This window comes from Lontra canadensis, unplaced genomic scaffold (assembly GCF_010015895.1).
Source record: "Lontra canadensis isolate GAN:19392208 unplaced genomic scaffold, GSC_riverotter_1.0 scaffold165, whole genome shotgun sequence".
NCBI lineage: Eukaryota > Metazoa > Chordata > Mammalia > Carnivora > Mustelidae > Lontra > Lontra canadensis.
The window spans coordinates 277068-298324 of NW_022631159.1; the positions used below are offsets into that span (position 1 = coordinate 277068).

Below are 21257 nucleotides of genomic sequence, written 5' to 3' on the forward strand. Positions count from 1 at the left end.
TGGGCTTTTTCTTCCTTTTTTTTTTTTTTTTTTTAAATTTAAGAATAGCATTATATCAAGCTAATTTAATGCCTTGCGTAGGATATATATGTTCAGAGGGGGCATGCTGACTGGCTATGGAAACAGCCTCTATTGAAATGTAGACAACTAAGTGCAAACCCCTGAAATTAAATCCCCCAAATGAAGAAAATATATTTCTGACACCTATATTTATAATTGTGTCTTAATTAGTCTGAGATGTATTACATAAAGCATTAGGCTCCCATTGCCCTTAAGACAGGGGTGCTATAATAAGGAAGAAAAAGGAGAGAATTTATAGCCAAAGGATGTGAATCCCAGAGGAAAAAATGGCATTGTCGATTTAAATAGCACAAACACTGGCTCATCACTTTTTAGGGACTATTCAAAAAATTATTTAGAGTTGTGGATCTTATAGAGGACTATTTTTGCTGCTTCCATTTTATAACTTTCTTAATCAGGGGACATTTAGGTATTGAGGAAGACAATGCTTATATTTTAGATATCTCACATATATTGTCTTCATACTGGGCCTGGGTTGGAGGTGTGAGAATCCAGATTTATAATCTCTTTAAGAGAAAAGCTCTAGTTTTATCGTCTGTCAACCAACTAGTCAGAATCATTCCTTAGTCATGGTTTATCCCAAGGTAAAAAGTATAGACAAAAAGTGTAATTATGACCATAATAACTCAAAGCCACCATTATTCTTTACTACTTAAAAAAAAAATTACAAGCCACATAAGAGTATATATAGTTAAGTGTTCAGGCTGCATATTCAGATTGTCTTATAGCTTTCTCGCTTATTATACCTCTGACTATACAGTTTTCTATCTCTCTGGGCGTTATTTTCTTCAGATAATGAAGATAATAACTAATCAGAGTGTGTAGTCGAGTGAAAAATGGAAATCAAATGAGATACTACATATAATGCTTTTAGCACAGTGCCTGGTACATTGCATGTACCCAATAATTACGTATGTTGTAATTATTATTCTTATTAGTTGTATCTAATTAGCTCATCTTTACTTGGATTCATTTCTCTGTGGCTTGAACCTCTATATATGTGAAGATTTCTTAAGATTTTTTTTTTTAATTCCCTTAAATTATTGTGTAACCCTATTTGTGTCTGTTACCAAATTCTGGTATCTCAGCCTACCTTAATAAGTATGAGAAGAAGTGTATTTCCACAAAGGTATATAGACCAAGTCTTTTTTTTTTTTTTTAAGTAAATAATGTAATGGAGTTCCTGTAGAGTAATGTTCCCATTCAGCAGTGATTAAAATGTAAATGGCTGTGTATGTTGGTCTTACCACTCCTTCGCCTGTGTTCCAGTTCCAGGAAAACCCCGGCTTGTAATTAACCACACTCAGATGAATACTGCTCTCATTCAATGGCACCCCCCTGTGGACACATTCGGACCTCTTCAGGGCTATCGTCTAAAATTTGGGCGGAAAGATTCAGAACCACTCACTACTCTTGAGTTCTCTGAGAAAGAAGATCACTTTACAGCTACAGACATCCATAAAGGAGCATCATATATCTTCAGGCTCTCAGCCAGAAACAAAGTGGGCTTTGGGGAAGAGATAGTGAAGGAGATTTCTGTTCCAGAAGAAGTCCCAACTGGATTCCCTCAAAACCTCCATTCAGAAGGCACCACTTCAACCTCCGTCCAGTTATCCTGGCAGCCACCTATCCTAGCAGAGAGAAATGGCATCATCACCAAGTATACTCTTCTGTATAGGGATATCAACATCCCTCTTCTCCCAATGGAGCAGCTTATTGTTCCAGCTGATACCACTATGACACTGAGTGGCTTAAAACCAGATACCACATATGATGTAAAAGTACGTGCTCACACGAGCAAAGGGCCCGGGCCATATAGTCCCAGTGTCCAGTTCAGGACACTGCCTGTGGATCAAGGTAGGATTTGTCTGCTTACGGCCTTCCTCCTTTAAAGGAATGTCGGTCTTTGGAAATCAGTATTTTGAAGCTATAAATAACTGATCGGACCGTTCATATTAATAGGTTCAGCAAAAGCCAAAAGGTAAAGTATGTAAAACTTAATATGTTTTGGATGCCTTAGATTTTGGTTATAGAATGCCAAGCAAGTCTGGCTGACAGCACCCCAATGTTCTCAGGTAAGGAAAATAAAATATAGGTGACTGAATTGGAGAGAAAAGAGAGATCTTTATGAGAATGGGGTAGTAAAATGAGTGGTCTAAACAGGTAGGCAAATCACACTTCTCTCTTTGAGATCAAAGTAGACGTCATCTAGCCTAAGCCCGATGGTCCATGGTGGAAAAGGACAGGTCATACGTTTTTAGGAATAGTGTAAATACACTGTTTTTCCTTTTCCAGCAGTGTTTGCAAAAAATTTTCATGTCAAAGCAGTAATGAAGACTTCAGTGCTGTTGTCTTGGGAAATTCCAGAAAATTACAATTCTGCCATGCCTTTCAAAGTAAGTTGTTTTCTAATTTGTAAGATATCATGGGTAAAACTGGGGGTGGGGACATGCAGTTTACCTAAGTTACTTAGAAAGCATGCACACCACTTTGCTTCAGCCACACACACTTGCTTTTCTCCTTTTTGGTTTCCACTTGAAAGATGAAGTGGGAGCTGAAACCTAGGGTATACTTGTCAGTCACCTTGTACTTCCAAGACTTTTACAACTAAGCTAGTACTTGTGTTTTTCCACCAGAAAATGAAATTCATGTGGTTTCTACATCTTGAAAATGCAATATCCTGATATTTAAAAATTTGTTTATTGGCTTGAATCCTTTGTACGTTTTAAATTTTAATTTGTGATTGAGGGATATTAGCAAGAAGTACATGTCTATGAAATAAAGAATAGAGAAACGTTTTGAAGGTACAAATATACTTACAAATAGGAATGGAAACCTTTAGAAAAAAAGGTGGTGTGGATAATACATTGAAAACCCACAGTGTTTCTGCACAATTTCCATTAAGATTATATGCAAGCAACAGGTCAAATATTGAAAATAATGTACATTTCTAGACTTAGAAACATCATATAATTATGCACTAAAAACAAAAGAAAAATTCATTCCATCTATAGAATTTATGAATACTTGTGGGCTTAGGAATTACCCCAAATTAGAATTGACTTGACAGACATATTCTATAAATACATGCATATTAGTTTAGAACATATACATTTCCTCTCTGATACCCAAATCTCTTCGATTGGTTCTATCCTCTAGATTCTTTATGATGATGGGAAAATGGTTGAAGAAGTTGATGGCCGGGCTACCCAGAAACTAATTGTGAACTTGAAGCCTGAGAAGTCATATTCATTTGTGCTAACAAATCGTGGTAATAGTGCTGGTGGGCTGCAACACAGGGTAACAGCAAAGACTGCACCAGACGTACTACGTACCAAGCCTGCCTTCATTGGGAAGACCAACCTGGATGGCATGATTACTGTACAACTGCCTGAAGTACCCGTAAATGAGAATATAAAGTAAGTCAATTGAAGGGTTAAGGTTGAAGGATACAAATGCAAGTAAACAAGAAAAGAAAATTCAACCTCAGTATTATAGAAGTTATAAAAGATCCTATTGCTATATGTGAAGTAAAAGCTTCTTCAGCATAGGCTCTCAGTTTTATTTAAGCCTTATTACACCCTGTTCTCATGTTTGTTATAACACAGATTCTCATTAATTTAACATTGAGGGCTTTTTATTTCCCAGGAATGATGTAACTTAGTAGAAATAGACTAAGAAATAGAATGCAGTCCTTAAGCTAAAGGAGTTTATGTCATAGTGTACAGAGTAAGGTGACTAGTTGAATAACTCTAATACCTGGCAATTCTTATTATAATGGTGAGGAAGTCTTACAAGTTATTATTAAGACAAAGAAAACTTCAGGAAATGAGATAAGCAACATGGTACGTAACACTTTTGTTGTATATGTGTGCCGAAAGGAGACATTTCAAAAGTTAGAGATCAGGATGATGTCAGAAAGAACTTGAAAGTTGGAAAATGCGAGTTTTCTGTCTTGGATGGAACACAGTGTAAAGGACAGTGGGCTTGAAGTGAAAGATTAAATCTAGTCAATTAAGAAGTTTATTGGTTGTCTATAGTTAGTTGATTATAGCCAGTACATTTTATAATCAATATAGCTAGCTGGTTGTAGCCAATAGAAGAAAAAAAAAAATTTCACTGCAGTCTACTAAGTATGAGTATTGTGGTTAACTATGGAGAACAAAAGAAGATGTGGACTCTGTCCCCAAAGAGCTACCATAGAGTGGGGGATACAGAGAAGCAGATATAGTACCTGCTAATGATAGAGTTAGCCTCTATTTTAAGAGCAGCTAACTGATAATGAAATGAGTCCAGGAGGTTTCTAATTTAATCTTAAAGGGCAGGTAGGACACATATAAAAAATCAGAGTGAGAAGATTATATGCAAGGGCTCATTAGTAAAGGAAGTGAGCTATTTTGTAAGGCCTGAACAAGAGAAGTAAGAGAGGTATACAAGAGCTAAGTTGCACTCAGAACTTGAAACTATATCAGGTAAATGGTGGAAATTCAGTAAAGGTGTTTGTGCAGGAGAGTGGTATGTATCATTTATATAATACCTAAATTTCCTTTTTTCCACTTTAGGAAATATTTATTGGGTATCCACTGTATGCTAGAGATTGTGCTACCTGCTTGCTTTCTCATTTCTTGTATCCCCCATGGTCATGTTTAGATGAAACTTGTTATGAAATATTTGAAGGTCAACCAGAGATGTTCCTGTGTAGTTTATGGATTGTTGGGACCTTCACATTTAGCAACAATCTGGCAACATAATTAGGGAAATTCTTAGGGAAGATGGCTCCTGAAGGCATATGTTGGAAGGATGTTGGAACACCATAAAGTGTTGGGATGTCATTGTGTAGTTGGTTGATTCTAGGTAAATAAGAAGATTCTAAAATCAGATGGTGATGGGGTAAATAGGATGCAGAAGCAGATGAGAATAGTAGTGTAGTAGGAGTTGGTAAACACTTTAATGAGGGATCAAGGCAGAGGAAAAAATGTCATAGATGACTCTGAGAGTTGAATTTGGGTGACAAAGTGAATGATACTGCCATTCATCCTAGAGGATGAAAAAGTCAAGAGGAAATGACTGAGTTCAATTTTGTATATGTTTTACATGAGGTATCAGTGAAATACCTACTTAGAGATGTGCATTTAAAGAAATTACTAGGATTATGGATAGAAATTGGGAAATCATTAATACAATAGCAATGTATTTATGGAAAGAAACAGAATCACTGAGACAGTGGGGTGAAGATATGAAGCAAAGGTTAAAGTAAAGGTCTTGGGAAGAAAAGAGCTATTACACAGTTAAGTGGAGAACCAAGACAGGGCAAATTCATGGCAAAAGATTTTTCAAATAAGGAGTGTACAGTCAGAAATTTTCAGAGCTCCAGAAAATTTAAAGAAGATGATAGAAAAAAAAATATGCTATTAAAAAGTAAAACTATAAACAAGAAGTTTTTGATGTAGCACCACGGTTGAAATTTAGAAAAGTCTAATAATTGGCAACTTTTGACTTAACTAAAATCCATTCTTCCAGAGAAAACCTTCTGTTCTTATTTATTTGATGAAATAATTGGAGGATTTTAACCAGATGGTGGAATTTCCAAAAGATTATGACTAAAATAAATTCACTGAGAAATCAGACCTCCTTTTTGTCCCTCTTCTTGTATCATTCAGAAAACTGGAAAATGAGAATGGAATATTAGTGTGATTTTATTCCAACAAAATTTAATGTGAAAGTGAGATTATATTTATCCATTTTTGTTTAAATCATCTGTGGAGATTATATCTATCTATCTATCTATATATTTTTTTTCCCATCCTATTCTAGTGACAGGCAATGTTTTAGGGATTTAGTAGAGATAATGCTGATTTTCTTAGTGCTCTTACACAATATAGCTAATTGGGAACTTGGACAAGAAGAGTCCATTGTAGTGGAGTTTTAGGATACCAAAGCTTAGATGGAGAAGGGAGGCCAAAGGTAGAGCTCCCAACCCCAGTTTAGTAGCTCAGGGAAGGGTTCTAGGGAAAGTAACATTAAAAATGAGGATTAAAGAATGACAGGAGCCCAGCTGGTCCATAGGAGTATGGTTGGGAAGTTGCTGTTTCAAGCAGAAGACAGCCTATGTGATGCCATAGCAGCAAGAGAAAGACTAGCATTTCTTATCTGTCCACCTCATCCCCATCCATGGAGACATTTCACCTGGCATCCAACAGATGTGTATTCTGTACACTGCCGGTGCCTGGTCTAGGAAGAGAAAGATGACTGAGACGAAGCCCTACATGACGGTGGCAGAACACATACAAAAAATAGATTATGTAAATATAATGGAGTAAGTAAGAACTGCCAGAGTTCCAGCCCAACTTGGGTGTCCGAGAGACATCTAGAAGGAGATGATATTTAATTTGAGTCTTGAGGGTGGGAAATATTTAGAAAAGGCAAAATAGTTGGAAATAAAGAAAGAACAAGGGAAAATAACAGAGTATAAATTTAATCCATACAGGAGCATGAAAGAGCGTCAGAAAGATGAAAATTGTATAGTATAATTTTTAGTATTTGTTACTAGTTTTCAAGACTTACAGAAAAATGTTTTTAGTGACTTTTTACCCAATTAGCTTAGTGGAATGTGTTAGATATTATCGAGAAAAAAGGCATTTTAGTCCTTTGGTGGTAGATTTTTGGTTCATTTTCAAATTCTGAATGAGTCGAGAATATTGTAGAATATAGTCTACCTTTTAGTGCTTTTCTTTAGCTTGTTCAGTTTTCCTCTTTGTTTTATTTATGTACTTCCTCCTCTTATATTTGAAATAGGAGTCAGGGAAAAGAGGTAAAACTTTGGTAACAAAGAGAAGAGACCATTTCAAAATGTAAAAAGAAAGCAAATGACTGTGGGGTGGGGGGGATAAGTTCTAGAAATGAATTAAAGATTCCCAGAAATATATTCCAGTCACTCTGGGGAAAAGAGCAAAAAACAAAACTAGGAAAGTCCTTGAATGGGAAGAGTAACAGAACCATAGGAAATGAAAAACAAATATCCTGTTAGAAAAAATAAACAAAACAAAAATGCTAAATCTATAGACATTGGACTTTTTAAAGGGATAATAACATAAAGCTACCAGTCCTGTCTTTGTGTGGCACAGTCCATTATTACGGGCAGCTGTGAGCTATGTTGTGCCACTTGCAGCAGTTGGCAAGTTAAAAAATTAGAAAGGAATGTAGCTTTTTGTTCAATATGCCAGGGGAAAATGAGGAGAGAAAATAGGACTGATACCAGAGCTGTGGGCGGGGTTGCTAACTTGCATTCAGGTGAAAGCTCTTTAGAAAAATTCTTCCAATTTATTTTCTAGTAAAATGAAATGTTGGTGACTGAAGGGCTGTTTTTATCAACAGAAACCATGCTTTCTCATTTCTGGCCAAGGTAATTGGGAAGTCTTGATCCCTACCCCCAACTTCCCACAACTCAGAAAAAAATCTGTCTCTTCTAAACACAGTCGAGGCTCATTGCTTCTGTATTCTCTCATAAGTGGTTTTTCTGTGGAGAAGTGGGGAACCTCCCTCAGGGAAAGGCTACATTTCTTGTGAAATAGCCCTGTAGGTGCTTGGTTAGATAGACTTGGGGGGGCAGAATGGGAGTTGGAAAATCTAGCAACTCCACCATTATTCAGAAGCAAGTTGTGACAAAGGGAACTTCCCTGAGTCTATAGAGCAGAATTTTAGTCTGGTTGGTAAGGAAAAATGTACCACACAGACTACACTAAAAGATAAGCTGCCAGAAGTTACCCAACGTAAGTTAATTTCATAGTAATCATTTTATATTTATGAAAAATAGAAATGAATAAAAGCATTTTGTGAAATTCTAAATGTCTTTGATCTAACTAATTTGGCTTTCAGGTTGGCCTACTTTTTCTTCTTTTAAAGAAGATATTCTTGGAAACATGGCTTACAAAGGTGCTTCATAAAATGTGTGCACTATTACTAGCTTAATATATTAATGTATCATCTGTTTAAGGTTTAATGAGAAATAATTCAGTCATCACATGGTTGTCAACTGCAGTGGTAAAGATTTAAACTTGTATAGTGCTTTATAGTTTACTGAAGACATTTGAATGTTTTATTTAAGTCTCAAAATAACCCTTTGAGGTAGGTACTCATGCCATTTATGGGTGAGTAAAGTGAGGCTCAGAGATACAGCCTGGCCACAATCATAAAGTTGATACTAAGAATAGCTGTAAAAATGGCTGGGGTGGGGGGGCTTACTAGTTGCTGCTCAAGGGCATTGCACACAGTAGTTGATAGACTCTTCACAAGGAGGGTGTTTCTCATTTTTATGGCTAAGGAAGGTTCGACATGAGTTAACATAGCCTGGCCACACAAGAGCAAAGCCAGAGAGGAAAGATTTGACCCCCGGAAGTCTGGCTCTAACCCCTCATGTTAAACCATGATTTATACGAACCCTGATTTGTTGGTCAGACCAGGACATTTTTTTTTCCCCCCCCTAGGACAATTGATAAACCATTAAGAACTCAAGGACAAGTAAGAATAGACGAAACTGGCCTAGGCAATCCTTAGAATGAGGAGTCATTTGGCACATATGCAGTCAAAGATCATGGAAATGTATTAGTGTTATGGAGCAATAAGATCGGTAGTTTGTCATGAGAATTCAGATGAGAGGTAAAGGGAGAGGTTTCCCAGAGCCCAGCATTATCACCCACCATTTTATAAAAAAGGAAAATGAGGCTTGAAGCAATTAAGTAATTTTCACTTGTGTGACAACACATAGCCAAAAAGATTGAAAACCTTAATTTAAACATAGAGACTGGAAAGATCGTTCAACCTGCTTTGGGTTTTCTATGGTAAATTAATTTGATTTAAAAAATATATACCTAAATAATCATAGCAAATATATATACATATATACATATATAAAATATGAAGTTATGCAAGGAATGACATTCATCATTAAATTCTGAGACAGATTTTGACCTCCTAGTTATATAATGAGTTTGAGAATGCTAATACATTCTGCTAATATAAAAAGCCTGGCTGAATTTGAAGAGGGACCACTACAAACACTGGAGCTCGCCTTCCCAAATAATTATATGGAGCTGGGTCCCCCTTGGTGATAACATATTAAATAAAATTAGTAAAACTTTACTTAATATAATTAAAATTCTGAAGGTTAGATTTAACCTATCTAATTAAATCTAATATACTGGGAAAACATAGCTTACTTTATAACTAGTCAGAGCATTTGCAGATATATTGATTCTCAATTTATTTATTTTTCTATTAATTTAATAGTTAAAGTCTATTTCAAAAAATGTATTTTGAGCTTAACTTCAAGCTTGAGTCAGATAGGCGAAGTATAGTGTAAACTTTAATTTTATCCATATATAAAGCTGATCTATACCCCCAAAACATTTTTTTTCTATTTCAAGCAAGTTCTTTCAGTTCATATAATTTAGTTGGTTTCAATTTGTAGAGTACATCTTAGCTCCCCATTTCACTTTTCGTATCTGAGTCATCTTTTTTTTTCCTTATTCTCCCATGATATTAGAATAAGAATCATTACTACACTTGTAAAGAAAAGAACTTTTGCAAAAAGAAGTATATTTTCTATAAACAGTATTTGGTCACATCATTGCTGGTTTGAAGAAAGGAAAAAATGCTGGATTGAGATTGAGAGTTGAAAGTTCTAGGAGGTTGCCTGGATGGCTGGGTTGGTTAAGATACTGCCTTCACTTCAGGTCACGAACCTGGAGTCCTAGAGATGAGTCCCACCTCAGCCTCTCTGTTCAGCAGGGAGTCTGCTTCTCCTTCTGACCCTCCCCTGTTCATGCTCTCTTTCTCAAGTAAATGAATTAATTAAATATAAAAAAAAGAAATTTCTCAGAAGGAATCCCAATGTTTTGACTGCCTGATTTAGGAGACATACATGTTCTCAAAAGCCACATATGCCACCCACCTCCACTTTTCAATGGAAAAAGAACTCAGTGATAAAACAGCAGAGATTAAAAAAAAAAAATCCAGGGAATTTATATGTACATTTGCTTTAGCAATAATTTCTAAATATGTCGTACATAGTATAAAAAATTACAGACTAATTAAGACCATATAATAGGGGAAATGGAACTAATCAGAGAGGTCAGAAAAGGCTTCAATTAGGAAGTAAAAAGTGAGTTATTATTTGAAGGAAGAGAGGAGTTAACTTTGGACTTGTGAAAGTGACAGAAGGTTCCAGGCAGATGGAACAGAATGATCAGGGGTTTGATGACAGAATAGACCAAAGTAAATAAATTCAAGAAACTGAAAGCCCATCAGGGTGTAGCTTCAAAGGGCATGGAGAGATGGATTCCGGCAAGATTCTGCTGAGTCTTATCAGACTTTGTGGCCCTCCTACTAAGAGCAATGAGAGTCCACTGAAATGTTTTTAAACTGGAAATGATACCATCAAGTGTCTATTGCAAAATGAAAATTTCAGAGATTGAACTAGAAGCAGTTAAGTTCAAAGATGAGAGAAAGTCAGAGGACAAAGGTAGCATGAGACATGAAAAGAGGCAGAAGTGGTGGCTGCAGGGATAGGAAGAAGCAAATGGACTATAGAGAGTTGGAAGTAATAGGACTTGGTGATGCTTTGGATATGAGAGAGAGAAAAGAGTTAAGGCAAATTGTAAGTGATAACACCTAGTTTTATAGCAAAGGTATCATGGTACAATGGTAGAAGACTTATTTTGGAGGCATACCCTTAGTTTTGTTTTAACTACAGTAAATTTAAAGTAGTTTTGTGACATAGACATGAAGATACGGAGTTGGAATTAGATAAACCTCTACAGTTCAGAGGGAGCATTCTGGAATGAAGATATGAATCTGAAGATAATTTACATCTAGGTGACAACTGATACCCTGAGCTAGAATGAGACCATGTAGGAAGAAGAGGGAATAAAGAGAAGTCCTTGGCCTGATCTTCAGGGATTCTCCCATTTAATAGTAAGGTAGTAGGTAATAGATTCTGTTAAAGAAATAAGGTTAATGTGGTAAGAGATGTTAAGTGGAAAACCAGGAGAATTGGGTACAGAGAAATGGCTGAGAATGTTTAATGGAGGGTCTCATTAACATTTTCAAATTCTGCTAAGAGATCACATAAGACAAAGTTCAAAACTCTTCTTTGGTACAGTCCTACCAAAGTCACTTAGGACGCTGGTGTGGGCAGCAAGGCGGACTAATGAGGCAGGAGCTAGAATATTATTGGCTGGAAAGTCAGAGGAAGATGAGGTAATGGAGAACAGCAAGAAACACAGGTCTCCCCAGAATTCAGGTAGTAAGGAGTAGGATAGAGCAAGAAAGATGACGAGTGGGATGTGGTTTGTTCATTTTTTAAATGTCAGGTATTTATACAGGGTTGGAAACTAATAGAATTCAAAGGGGAGGGAGAAATTGAAATATATGACTGGGGGGTAATGATGCATAGTTAGCTTCCTCAGAGAGCAGATGATGGGAACCAATTTAAGAAAGTGATTGGCCTTCATGAATAGAGCCAGCCCCTCAACTGTACCCAAAGGATAAACTGGTTATGTATAGATGCAAGTAAACTTATAGTTTGGTAGGTGGAAGATGAGAGAGTTCTAGTCTGAATGTTTTTATTTTCTCTTTACATAGACATAAAGCTGTCTTCCAGTGAGGAGGTAAAGATGCCTAAGGTTTACGACCAGGGGAAAGAGTCTGAAAAACTTGTACAAAATGAAAGGATGAGTAACTGAAGAAATTGTGGTGGGATGGCCAGGCAGCATTGAAGGCCTGAAGTTGCTGAATATGAATTTACAAAATCTTGTTCCCTGTACATAATTTCTCAAGCCCTATGCAGCTCCTTGGCTTCAGGCACAGAGAAGGGCAATTACAGATTTTAGGTAATGTAGAGTGGGAGATGTGGGCTCTAGCAGAGAAGGATCAAAGATCTAAGAGCCTTGGGTAATGCATGGTGCTCTTTGGAGCTTGAAATTACCAACGATGATGGCAGAGTTTGGGAGAAAAGGAAGACCACTGACCCTGGGGGGAAAAAGAGGGAAGAGGAGAGAGAAAAAAAGAAAGAGAGAAAGAAGGAAGGAAGGAAAGAAAAAGGGGGGTTCTGAAGAGCTTCGTAGATGGCAAAAATAAGTGAGAGAAGATCATGATAATATAATAATAATATAGTTGAAATGTATGAACTTCAAAAAAAGAGGCACTTGTTTATTAGCTTGCTTTATGTTTTTAGGTTAAGAGGGGAGGGGAAAATACCTGAAAGAAGCAACAGTGAGCCAGGAGGGAAACCCTAGGCCCTCCATCTGAGGTTCGCTGGGTAGGGGAGGGGCATGAATACACAGACCCACATGAAAAGCCTGTGAGGGAAGCAGGGTTGTCAGGGGAAAACCAAGTTTCAGAAAAGGCAACAAGTTGGGTTTTTGAAAAGCCATGGTTGCAGAGAACATGGCTGAAATGTGTGGATGTAGTTCCAGGACAGAATTCCTTATGCCACATTTCTTTCAATGCGAGAGCTGCTTTGAAGTGGCTTTACCTTGACTGCTCTAGATGAATGCTTTGGACATCAGGAGACAGAAAAGCCATGCACATCCAGCCACACTGTTAATTACTTGCTGTGGGGGAGAGGCTGTTCAATTCTTATCCCAGCCACAAGTTAAATGAACAGTTGGAGAGTACAGAAGAAAAGAATGGATTTTTTTTTCCCTGTACAAGATTAGCAACTCAAGTATGAAAGCAGAAGAAAAATTAATAGAATTCATCATCTTAACCTTGATTTCCAAGATTCAGAAAGAGGACAATGGGAGCTTGTGATAATGTGTAGTATCATTACTTTAGGAGAGAAGCAATCCTCACTTAGTGCAATTGGTAGTGAAAAGCAGGTGGTTCCCAGATGAGTGTGTTTATCAAGTACATCTGCAGTGTTATTTTGTGTGCTCAGTTGCAGCCCCTGTCATTCTTCTCCAGGCTCATTTAACATGATGGACTTGTTTGACAAATCCTTCAGGTGGTAGGAGGATAGGAGGAGGAGGAAGTTTACTCTGGATTATGAAGTACAAGATACTGGCCTCTCTCACACACACCCCAACTCTTCCTTCTCACCCTCCTTGATCATCATTATTATTGGTAGGAAAGAAAATGATTGGGTCAGTGATGTAATTCTGGAGGTCTGTTGATTAGTTGCTCAGATGGCACCATGGAGAGAATGTTCTAGTATAGTTGTCTGGTTTGATCTGAATTCTTGATTAGGGAGAAAAAAATGTTTGACAAGCACCTGAACTTGCATCTCAGGGAATGTCACTGAGTCTTACTTGAATAATGTAGTTCAGGTGCATTTCTCCCACAATGATGGTCAGTACTAACAATAGTGGCTTGCATCAGTTTGGTGTGACTTGCCACACACTGTGCTTTCATTTTTCATAGCGTACAACTGAGATTAAGAGATGTTAAATGATCTGCCCAAGATCATACAGCAAATTAGTGACAGAGCTTCAAATTGTGGGCCAGATTATCTCCAGATGCCACATTCTTCACCAAAACACTCTAAAATAACACTGTTCAATATCATGAAAGCAACATGTGAAACCTTAGATTTTCTAGCGACTATAGCAAAAAGGACAAAGAAATAGGTAAAGTTAATTTTAGCAGCTTATTTTTTACATATCTATAATATTATCATTTAGCATATGGTCACTATTAAAAATTTACTGCCGAGATACCTTACATTTACTTTTCATACATAGTTTTAAAAATCCAATGTCTTTAACACTGTGAACACATTTCAGTTCATATGAGCCACATGTCTGGCTAGTGGCTACCGTATTGGACAGTGCAGCTCTAGACTCTGCTTATAGAAACTGAGTGCTTTATCACAGGGTTTTACTGAGTTTATTGCAGGTTTTGTGTTGATATAAGTAGAAAGAGGCCTTCCTGTATGTGCTATTTGTCTCTGTGATATAATTCAATGCAAGGTTGGTGGTGCCCATCCTGTGGTCTCTTCTCTTCCCTTTCTTCTCTTCTAAAGGTATGTGTGCACATATGTATATAAGTTCATTTTTACAAGTCTCCACAAAATAATGGGGTTTTAAAAGTATTTTATAATACAGAGTAATGAAACAAAAAAAGAGCCAGACTATTGCCAAGGTTAAGATATATATATATATATATATATATATATATATATATTTGTATCACCTTACTATGTGTTTTAATTTGGGTCATAATTTAATCTCTCTGGATTTACCTTTTTGTTTACTGTCCTTATACAGTTTTTCAGAGAGCAAAATGATATTATACATTTAATATATTATATTAAATTAATATAGTATAATATAGTATACATTTAATATAATTCCTGAGAGGAAGGTAGCCATTATACACCTATATTTAGAGTTCTTATATAGTTACTACCAAAGATCAGGCAGAGTTACAAACCATGAATACAAGAGCAGGATATGCAGTTTGTGGAAATTGCAAAACCATTTTTCAAATAGCCTATATCTCCTTGTGAATAGGTCCCTTTATACTTAGTAAAATTTTGGTTGACTGTTCTTAATGAGAGTACTCAATGATTTTTGCTCTTCTTACACATTTATTTTTTGAGATCTATTTCGAAGGCCCTCAGATAGAGGTTGTCTCCAAATTTCTGCAGTATTTATCTTAAGGCTTGCAACTTGATGGGTAGAAAACAATTATATTATTATATAACTGTTATGAAATTATGGGTAATTTTATGTATTTAATTTCTTATCCAAATAAAAAAGTATTTTAGCAGTATATAAATGAAATCATTGTTGTCATCATCTGGACATTTGTATGAGCTCAGAGTAATTTTTACTATGCAGTTTCTTTAAAAAAAAACCCTTATAAATTGGTGTCACAGAAAATACTTGGTTTGGTAGCTTGTAATGTTGGATTTCCATGTACTAAACTTGTATGTGCCCAGCACCAGGGTCTTAACAAACTGTTTCTGCTCTGTTTACGATACCTCATAAAGAGAGGTCAACCGTGGTGGTAATAACCATACAAAATCTTTGAGGTCACACCTAATGGTCTACCCATGTTATTTTTAAAATTGGACAAACAGGTGGTTATTCCTCATTAATGGGCAAGTCACTCCGTATCCATAATTTGCCTTCATTCTCAATCACTGGTCTGTGGAAGATTTAAGGACATATCCATTTTCTTTTTCCTTTGATCTGACCTTATTTTTGTCTGTCCATTCTTGTGCAGAGGTTACTATATAATAATTGTGCCTTTGAAGAAATCTCGTGGGAAATTTATCAAGCCATGGGAGAGTCCAGATGAGATGGAGTTAGATGAGGTAACTACGTGTTTGTTGGCTATGTCTTTCATTAGTTACTTAATTTATTAAACATACTCTTCCTCTGTATAGGAGGAAGTCTAATCCAGGTGCTGACTTATGGCTGGCTGGTCAGCTATTGGATGGTTCAGTGCTATGGAGCTGGTAACCTCTAGGAATCCCAACAAAGAACTTTTTGCTTTAATTAAAAGACATTTAGCTGCAGTAAAGCTTACAACGTGTCTAATCTTTGCTGGCTTTAATATTTTGCCCCTTGCCTCTTGTAAAACATGATGCAAGGTATGGAAGTTGAAGTGAATTGTGAGCAAAGACTTAATCAACATTGTTATGAACTCCAAGGTCTGCTTCATTAGTGTAGTTTTAGCTGAAGCTGTTACAAATGCTAAATTGTGATTTGCACCAGAATTCAACATCTGACCTGCTATGTGTTCTTGACCAGTTTCTCACAGAATTACACTATTAGCATGTTTGCCTTATTCTATATTTTGTGGTATTTCAGAATCAAAAATGCATTCAACTGTAGGAACAAAAAAAAAAAAAAAAAAGAAACTTTCCCAATTCTGAGCCAAGAAAGAAATATAGAACAAAAACCAGAGCAAACACTAAATAGTATGATTTTAATTTCTGAAATCTTACAACAATAGTAGGTGCATTTTAATTAATACTCTTTTTGCAAAAAAAAACAAAAATCAAAACATTGGTTTTGTTTTTTGTTTTTTTTGCACTTTAATACATAGTATGAAGAATAAGCGCTATGTGTTATATATTTTATTTAGATGGGAAAACTGATCAGAAATGTTAAGCCATATCTCCAAAGGTCCAAGCAAGTTAATGGCTGTGGTTCAGTCAAATACAGGAAAAACTTTGCAATTTTAACATGATGCTGGTTTGAATCACTTCAGAAAGCAAATTAAAAGTCCCCATTTGGGGACATATGAGATTTTAATTTGTTGAGTTTATTTATAACCTAGGCTACATCTTATAGCCCAACCTGTTGTATACAGGTATTTTCTCCACCTTAAATTAGTGCAAACACAGCAAGAGAAAGTACAAATTCCTTAGTTGCCGTACAGGGAAGAGATGTTTATTTCATCCATGTCTGCACTACGGAGACCGTGATCTGACATATGAGGGCTGTTATCTTCTTTCGGTAGACATACACCCTCTCTAGACACATGGTTCATCTTCATCCACTTCATTTATCTGAGTTAAACTTGATCAAGTTCAGAAGGGGAGATGAGTTCAAGGTTAGAATTATGTTTTTATTTCAGTATTTTATGATTACATAAGCATTGGAGGGGTGTAATTTGGGATAAAATTTTAATAATGTCAATTATTTTATGTTATAATTTTTTTCTGTTAATAAAGCAGGAACAAAATCATTTGAACAATATGAACAAAATCATTCCTATGTTAGAGGAATAGTAATCTCCCATCTGAATGTGAAATATCAACTGATCTTTTGCAAATTTTTTTTAAAGATTTTTATCTATCTAATAGAGGGACAGAGAATGAGTGAGAGAGAGAGAGAGAGAGAGAGAGAAAGAGAGAGAAGGAGTAGAGGAAGGGCAGAGGGAGAAGCAGACTCCTGACTGAGCAGGGACCCCAAAGTGGGGTTTGATCCTGGGACTCCAGGATCATGACCTGAGCTGAAGGCAGCCATTTAACCAACTGAGCTACCCAGGTACCCCCCCCTTTTTTAAATTTAAATTCAATTAGCCAAAGTATAATATATCATTAGTTTTTGATAGTCAGTGATTTATTAGTTGAGTATATCCCCCAGTGCTCATCATATCATGTTCCCTCTTTATAGGTGCTCCTTTTGTAAAATTTCAAAGTAAGGCATGCTTTTACTTGCAACTGACTAATCAGTTAATTTTGAGATTGTTATTACTTACTATTTTAATCAGCTCTTGAATAAATTACTGAATTTAAATGCAAAGGTAACTTGTAGAATCTATGAATCTTTCCTCCTGTTAAAAACTAGAAACAGGGCGCCTGGGTGGCTCAGTGGGTTAAGCCTCTGCCTTTGGCTCAGGTCATGATCTCAGTGTCCTGGGAATCAGCCCCCCACTCCATTCCAGTCCAGCTCTCTACTCACTAGGGAGCCTGATTCCCCCTCTCTCTCTGCCTCCCTCTGCATATTTGTGATCTCTGTCAAATAAATAAATAAAATCTTTAAAAAAAAAAAAAAAAACAAGAAATAAAAAGCAAAAAATTAGTTACCAAAGAATTAAGATCCAATCCGAAAATGATGTCAAATACTTTTAAGTAATAACCTTTTCCTGGAAGTAGAACCATTTGCTAGCAATAGGAAGCTGATTCTTTTTTATAGCCAGGTTTTAACCTCCAAAATGCATGGCAATGCTAATGGATTAAAGTATAGAGCTATATGACATTGAACTTTCCTGCAATTAAATTCTATGGGTCTGTGCGGCTGATTCCCATAACAAAGGGTCATTTTAATCATCCCACAAGTTGTGGTGCATTAATCTGTATAATAGTTTGATAAAGAACATTTATTAATTCAAAATTTTGGGGTCAGGATGGGTTGTTTCCCACTTTTCTTACCGATATAATTGAGACCACATTGTAGAATTAATGGTGGAAGAAATAAGATATGCATTGACTGGAAAATGAAAATTATTTCTGATAAAAAACTAAAGCCCTTAATATATCTTTTGGAATTACCTCCAATACATTTTGTAGCTATCGTGTAGGGGAACAAATGAAACTAGGCTATGGCCTCACTTTATGCTTACTCATCCAGTTTCTGATCCCTACAGACATTTTTCCCCCTATCATGGCTAATAAAAGCATTGTTGTAATTTTATCTATAGCTTGGTACTGCCAGCTTTGACAAAGCAGTGTTCCTTTCTTAAATGAATTTGACCAAGTGATTTTTTAGAAAGGCCTATAATTCAAATCATTGAAACTATATCATCAAATATAATGGTGGCCTAAGGGGATTTCCACATGTATGCTTCACATCTAGGCCCATAAAAAATGGAAAGAGCCTTCCTAAACAGAGTCACTCTTAATATTATCTTCTGAGCTCATTCATCCTTTGTCTGGAGATAATCTCCACATAATAAATTCATGCACTGGAATTTCTGTTGTCAAGGTCAGACTGGGCAGAGCAGACGTTCATAGTCAAACTGAATTTTGTACAGAATGACTCATAAAATATTAGTTATATTTAATTCAGGGCAGGTCTTATAATATATCATAAGCTTTTCGTTGCATTTACTTCAAAGGCTTGCTGCTAAATAATGTGGTCATTTGTATTTGTAACTTCAACAAACACTGGGTAACTTTGGTGTCATCTGAGCACGCTTGATCAATGTAAAATATAACACAGGAAGCATCCTGCAGAAATTAGAGCAACCTATAGGGGCAGAGTTGATAGTCCAGGTTTGACCTTAAGGAATGGCTGCATTACATCTAAGGAGCACCAAAAAACCCAAATATTTTATTCTAAGGTACTTCCTCTAAGTTTTCTAAAGAAACCTTAGCAAAAAGGTACTTGTGGGGATGACAGTGATATGGATGAATTATGACAGTTGCATACACGTGAAATATGGATAAAATCAAGGTAGGGTTTGATCAGTGAAGTGGAAGAGGGGAACATAGTAACATAAACAACTGATGGTAAATGTTTCTGATTAACCAACTTCAAAAAGCTGTTCAGCTCATCTGTAGTACATTTATCCTTAAAGTAATGGGTCATTGTTTACTACATATCAATAATAATATTCATAATGACTTTTCCAATATACTGTTAAATATTTTGTATCAGAATTTTTAAAAAATAACATGTTATAGTTCGTGTAATTTTCATTGCATCAATAAAATCAAAGTTAAAGAAAATATTAGAGCATTATAAATTGAATTCAAAACAACGTGGGCACAGATGACCTGTATAACCCAAAGAGTGTTCACATGTTTGATTTGCATTGGACCAGCTGAATACATTTATAACCCTGTATAGTATGCCATCAGGTTCTGAACATAAGGATTTAATGTTTGCTGTATATAGACTCTGCAGCCATTATCACAGAAGCCTGGCCTTGGGAGCTAAGCAGATATCACCCCTTTGGTTTTTGATCTGTGATTCCACTTATATAACAAGAGTAGCAAATAATTTCACCATAATGTTCCCATTAGTACCTTAACTTTATTTATTGAGTTAAAGACAATTTTCATTCCAAAAAAAAAAAAAAAAGGCATCATAGACTGCTGTAAACCTTTTACCTGGTTACGTCTTGTGAAATACCAATATATTTAAGGGAAGAAGACAAAGCTAACTTCAACATTACTTTGAAATCATTTATCATAAAATACCACTAATATAACTTTCTAATGAAAAAGGTGAAGGCCAAACAGGAATATTGAAACATAAGTTCTACCTTTTTCTTTTAAGGATACATGAAGGATTTTTGTGTACAGGTGTATGTTTGTTTTCTTCAGGGTAATATTAAACTTAATGTTTTATCTACCTTGCCTCTGTCACCTGGGAAGAAAATTCAACGTTTCCAAGGAACTATCAGCTCCAGAAAAGTTAATGTGACTATAAATGGGAGGAATAAACAAAAAGGTTATTTAAGGAGCTAAGAAACCAAGTCAAGCCACAAATTATTAAATGAGTGACAATGTCTATTTAAAATAAGTTTCAATTAAAATTTGGTCATTGGATTCTATTTCTGATGATTTGAGGGAATTTGTATTGTATAAATGATCTCATTACTAAAAGGCATCTAACCACTCCCAAAATTGATCATAACTGATGGCTTTAAATGAGGTTACTATTTGTTTGATAAGTAACAGTAATAAAGCCTGCATGGCAGGCTTTTGCGAATCAAGCTGACTTTTTAGTTAGGTTATAATGCACTCTTGCCCTTTGAGAAGATTTCATTAGGGTAGACAATGATATGAACTACCATTGAAGGAAGGGTCTAATTGTCCTGTGTTTTAGCCTGGGCCTTGCAAGAGCAGTCTAACACCTTACTTTAACAGCAAGACAAGCATTTGAAATACAGAACTGAGATTAGTGATGCTGACATGGTACATGAAATGTGGACAAATTGTATTTGAGTGGTTCCCAGGCCTGAATTAATTTCTCCCATTAAATAGTCATTAAGTTGGGTTATTGTTGTTTACATTTCTTTTTCTGTTTCCCACTTCTTTCCCTTAAGCTGCTTAAAGAGATATCTAGGAAACGCAGAAGCATCCGATATGGGAGAGAAGTTGAATTAAAGCCATATATTGCTGCTCACTTTGATGTTCTTCCTACTGAGTTCACCCTGGGGGATGACAAACATTATGGTGGATTTACAAACAAGCAACTCCAAAGTGGTCAAGAATATGTCTTCTTTGTGTTAGCAGTGATGGAACACGCAGAGTCTGTAAGTTAATTGTGCTGGCATCTCTTTCCTTTGGTATTCTTCCTTATTTCACCAGAGTATGGCTATTTAGGGAGAATGTGTAGATATATTCACCCTAATTATTTCTCATGAACTCCTAGTTATTTCTCATGAGCTATCATTAACTTAAATGGAGCAACAGGCTGCCTCCTCTTTAAATACTGCTGAGTAAGCTGCTTGAGATTTCATAATAAACAAGGCCATGTCTCTAATGACATGGAATTTAGGTGGACTTTATGGCTTCTGAAGTGTCAAATTGTTAGGATATTGTTCTTGAAACCATCAATGTGACACATACGGAAAAGAGGGTGATACCCACCACTGCTCAAAATCTCCTTCGTCGTCCTTTAAAAATGTTCTCAGAGAAGTTCATTTGATTGCAATAGGAACTATCAAGTTCTTCAGTTAAACAGAGTGTATTTCCAGGTATTCAA

At 36.0% G+C, this 21257-nt stretch overlaps 1 protein-coding gene across 48 annotated transcripts in view; it reads left to right on the top strand.

Moving 5' to 3' along the window:
* The window catches only part of PTPRD (protein tyrosine phosphatase receptor type D), a 408131-nt gene that overhangs the window by 248272 nt on the left and 138602 nt on the right, over positions 1 to 21257 (top strand). For 24 of the 48 annotated variants that reach the window (XM_032845508.1, XM_032845526.1, XM_032845509.1 and 21 more), the window contains 5 exons: positions 1351 to 1938; positions 2377 to 2477; positions 3241 to 3500; positions 15310 to 15400; positions 20596 to 20805. In XM_032845508.1, the coding sequence (XP_032701399.1) occupies positions 1351 to 1938; positions 2377 to 2477; positions 3241 to 3500; positions 15310 to 15400; positions 20596 to 20805 (1250 nt within the window). The remainder of the gene's footprint in view (positions 1 to 1350; positions 1939 to 2376; positions 2478 to 3240; positions 3501 to 15309; positions 15401 to 20595; positions 20806 to 21257) is intronic. The other 24 variants (XM_032845542.1, XM_032845544.1, XM_032845550.1 and 21 more) reach the window with 3 other exon arrangements.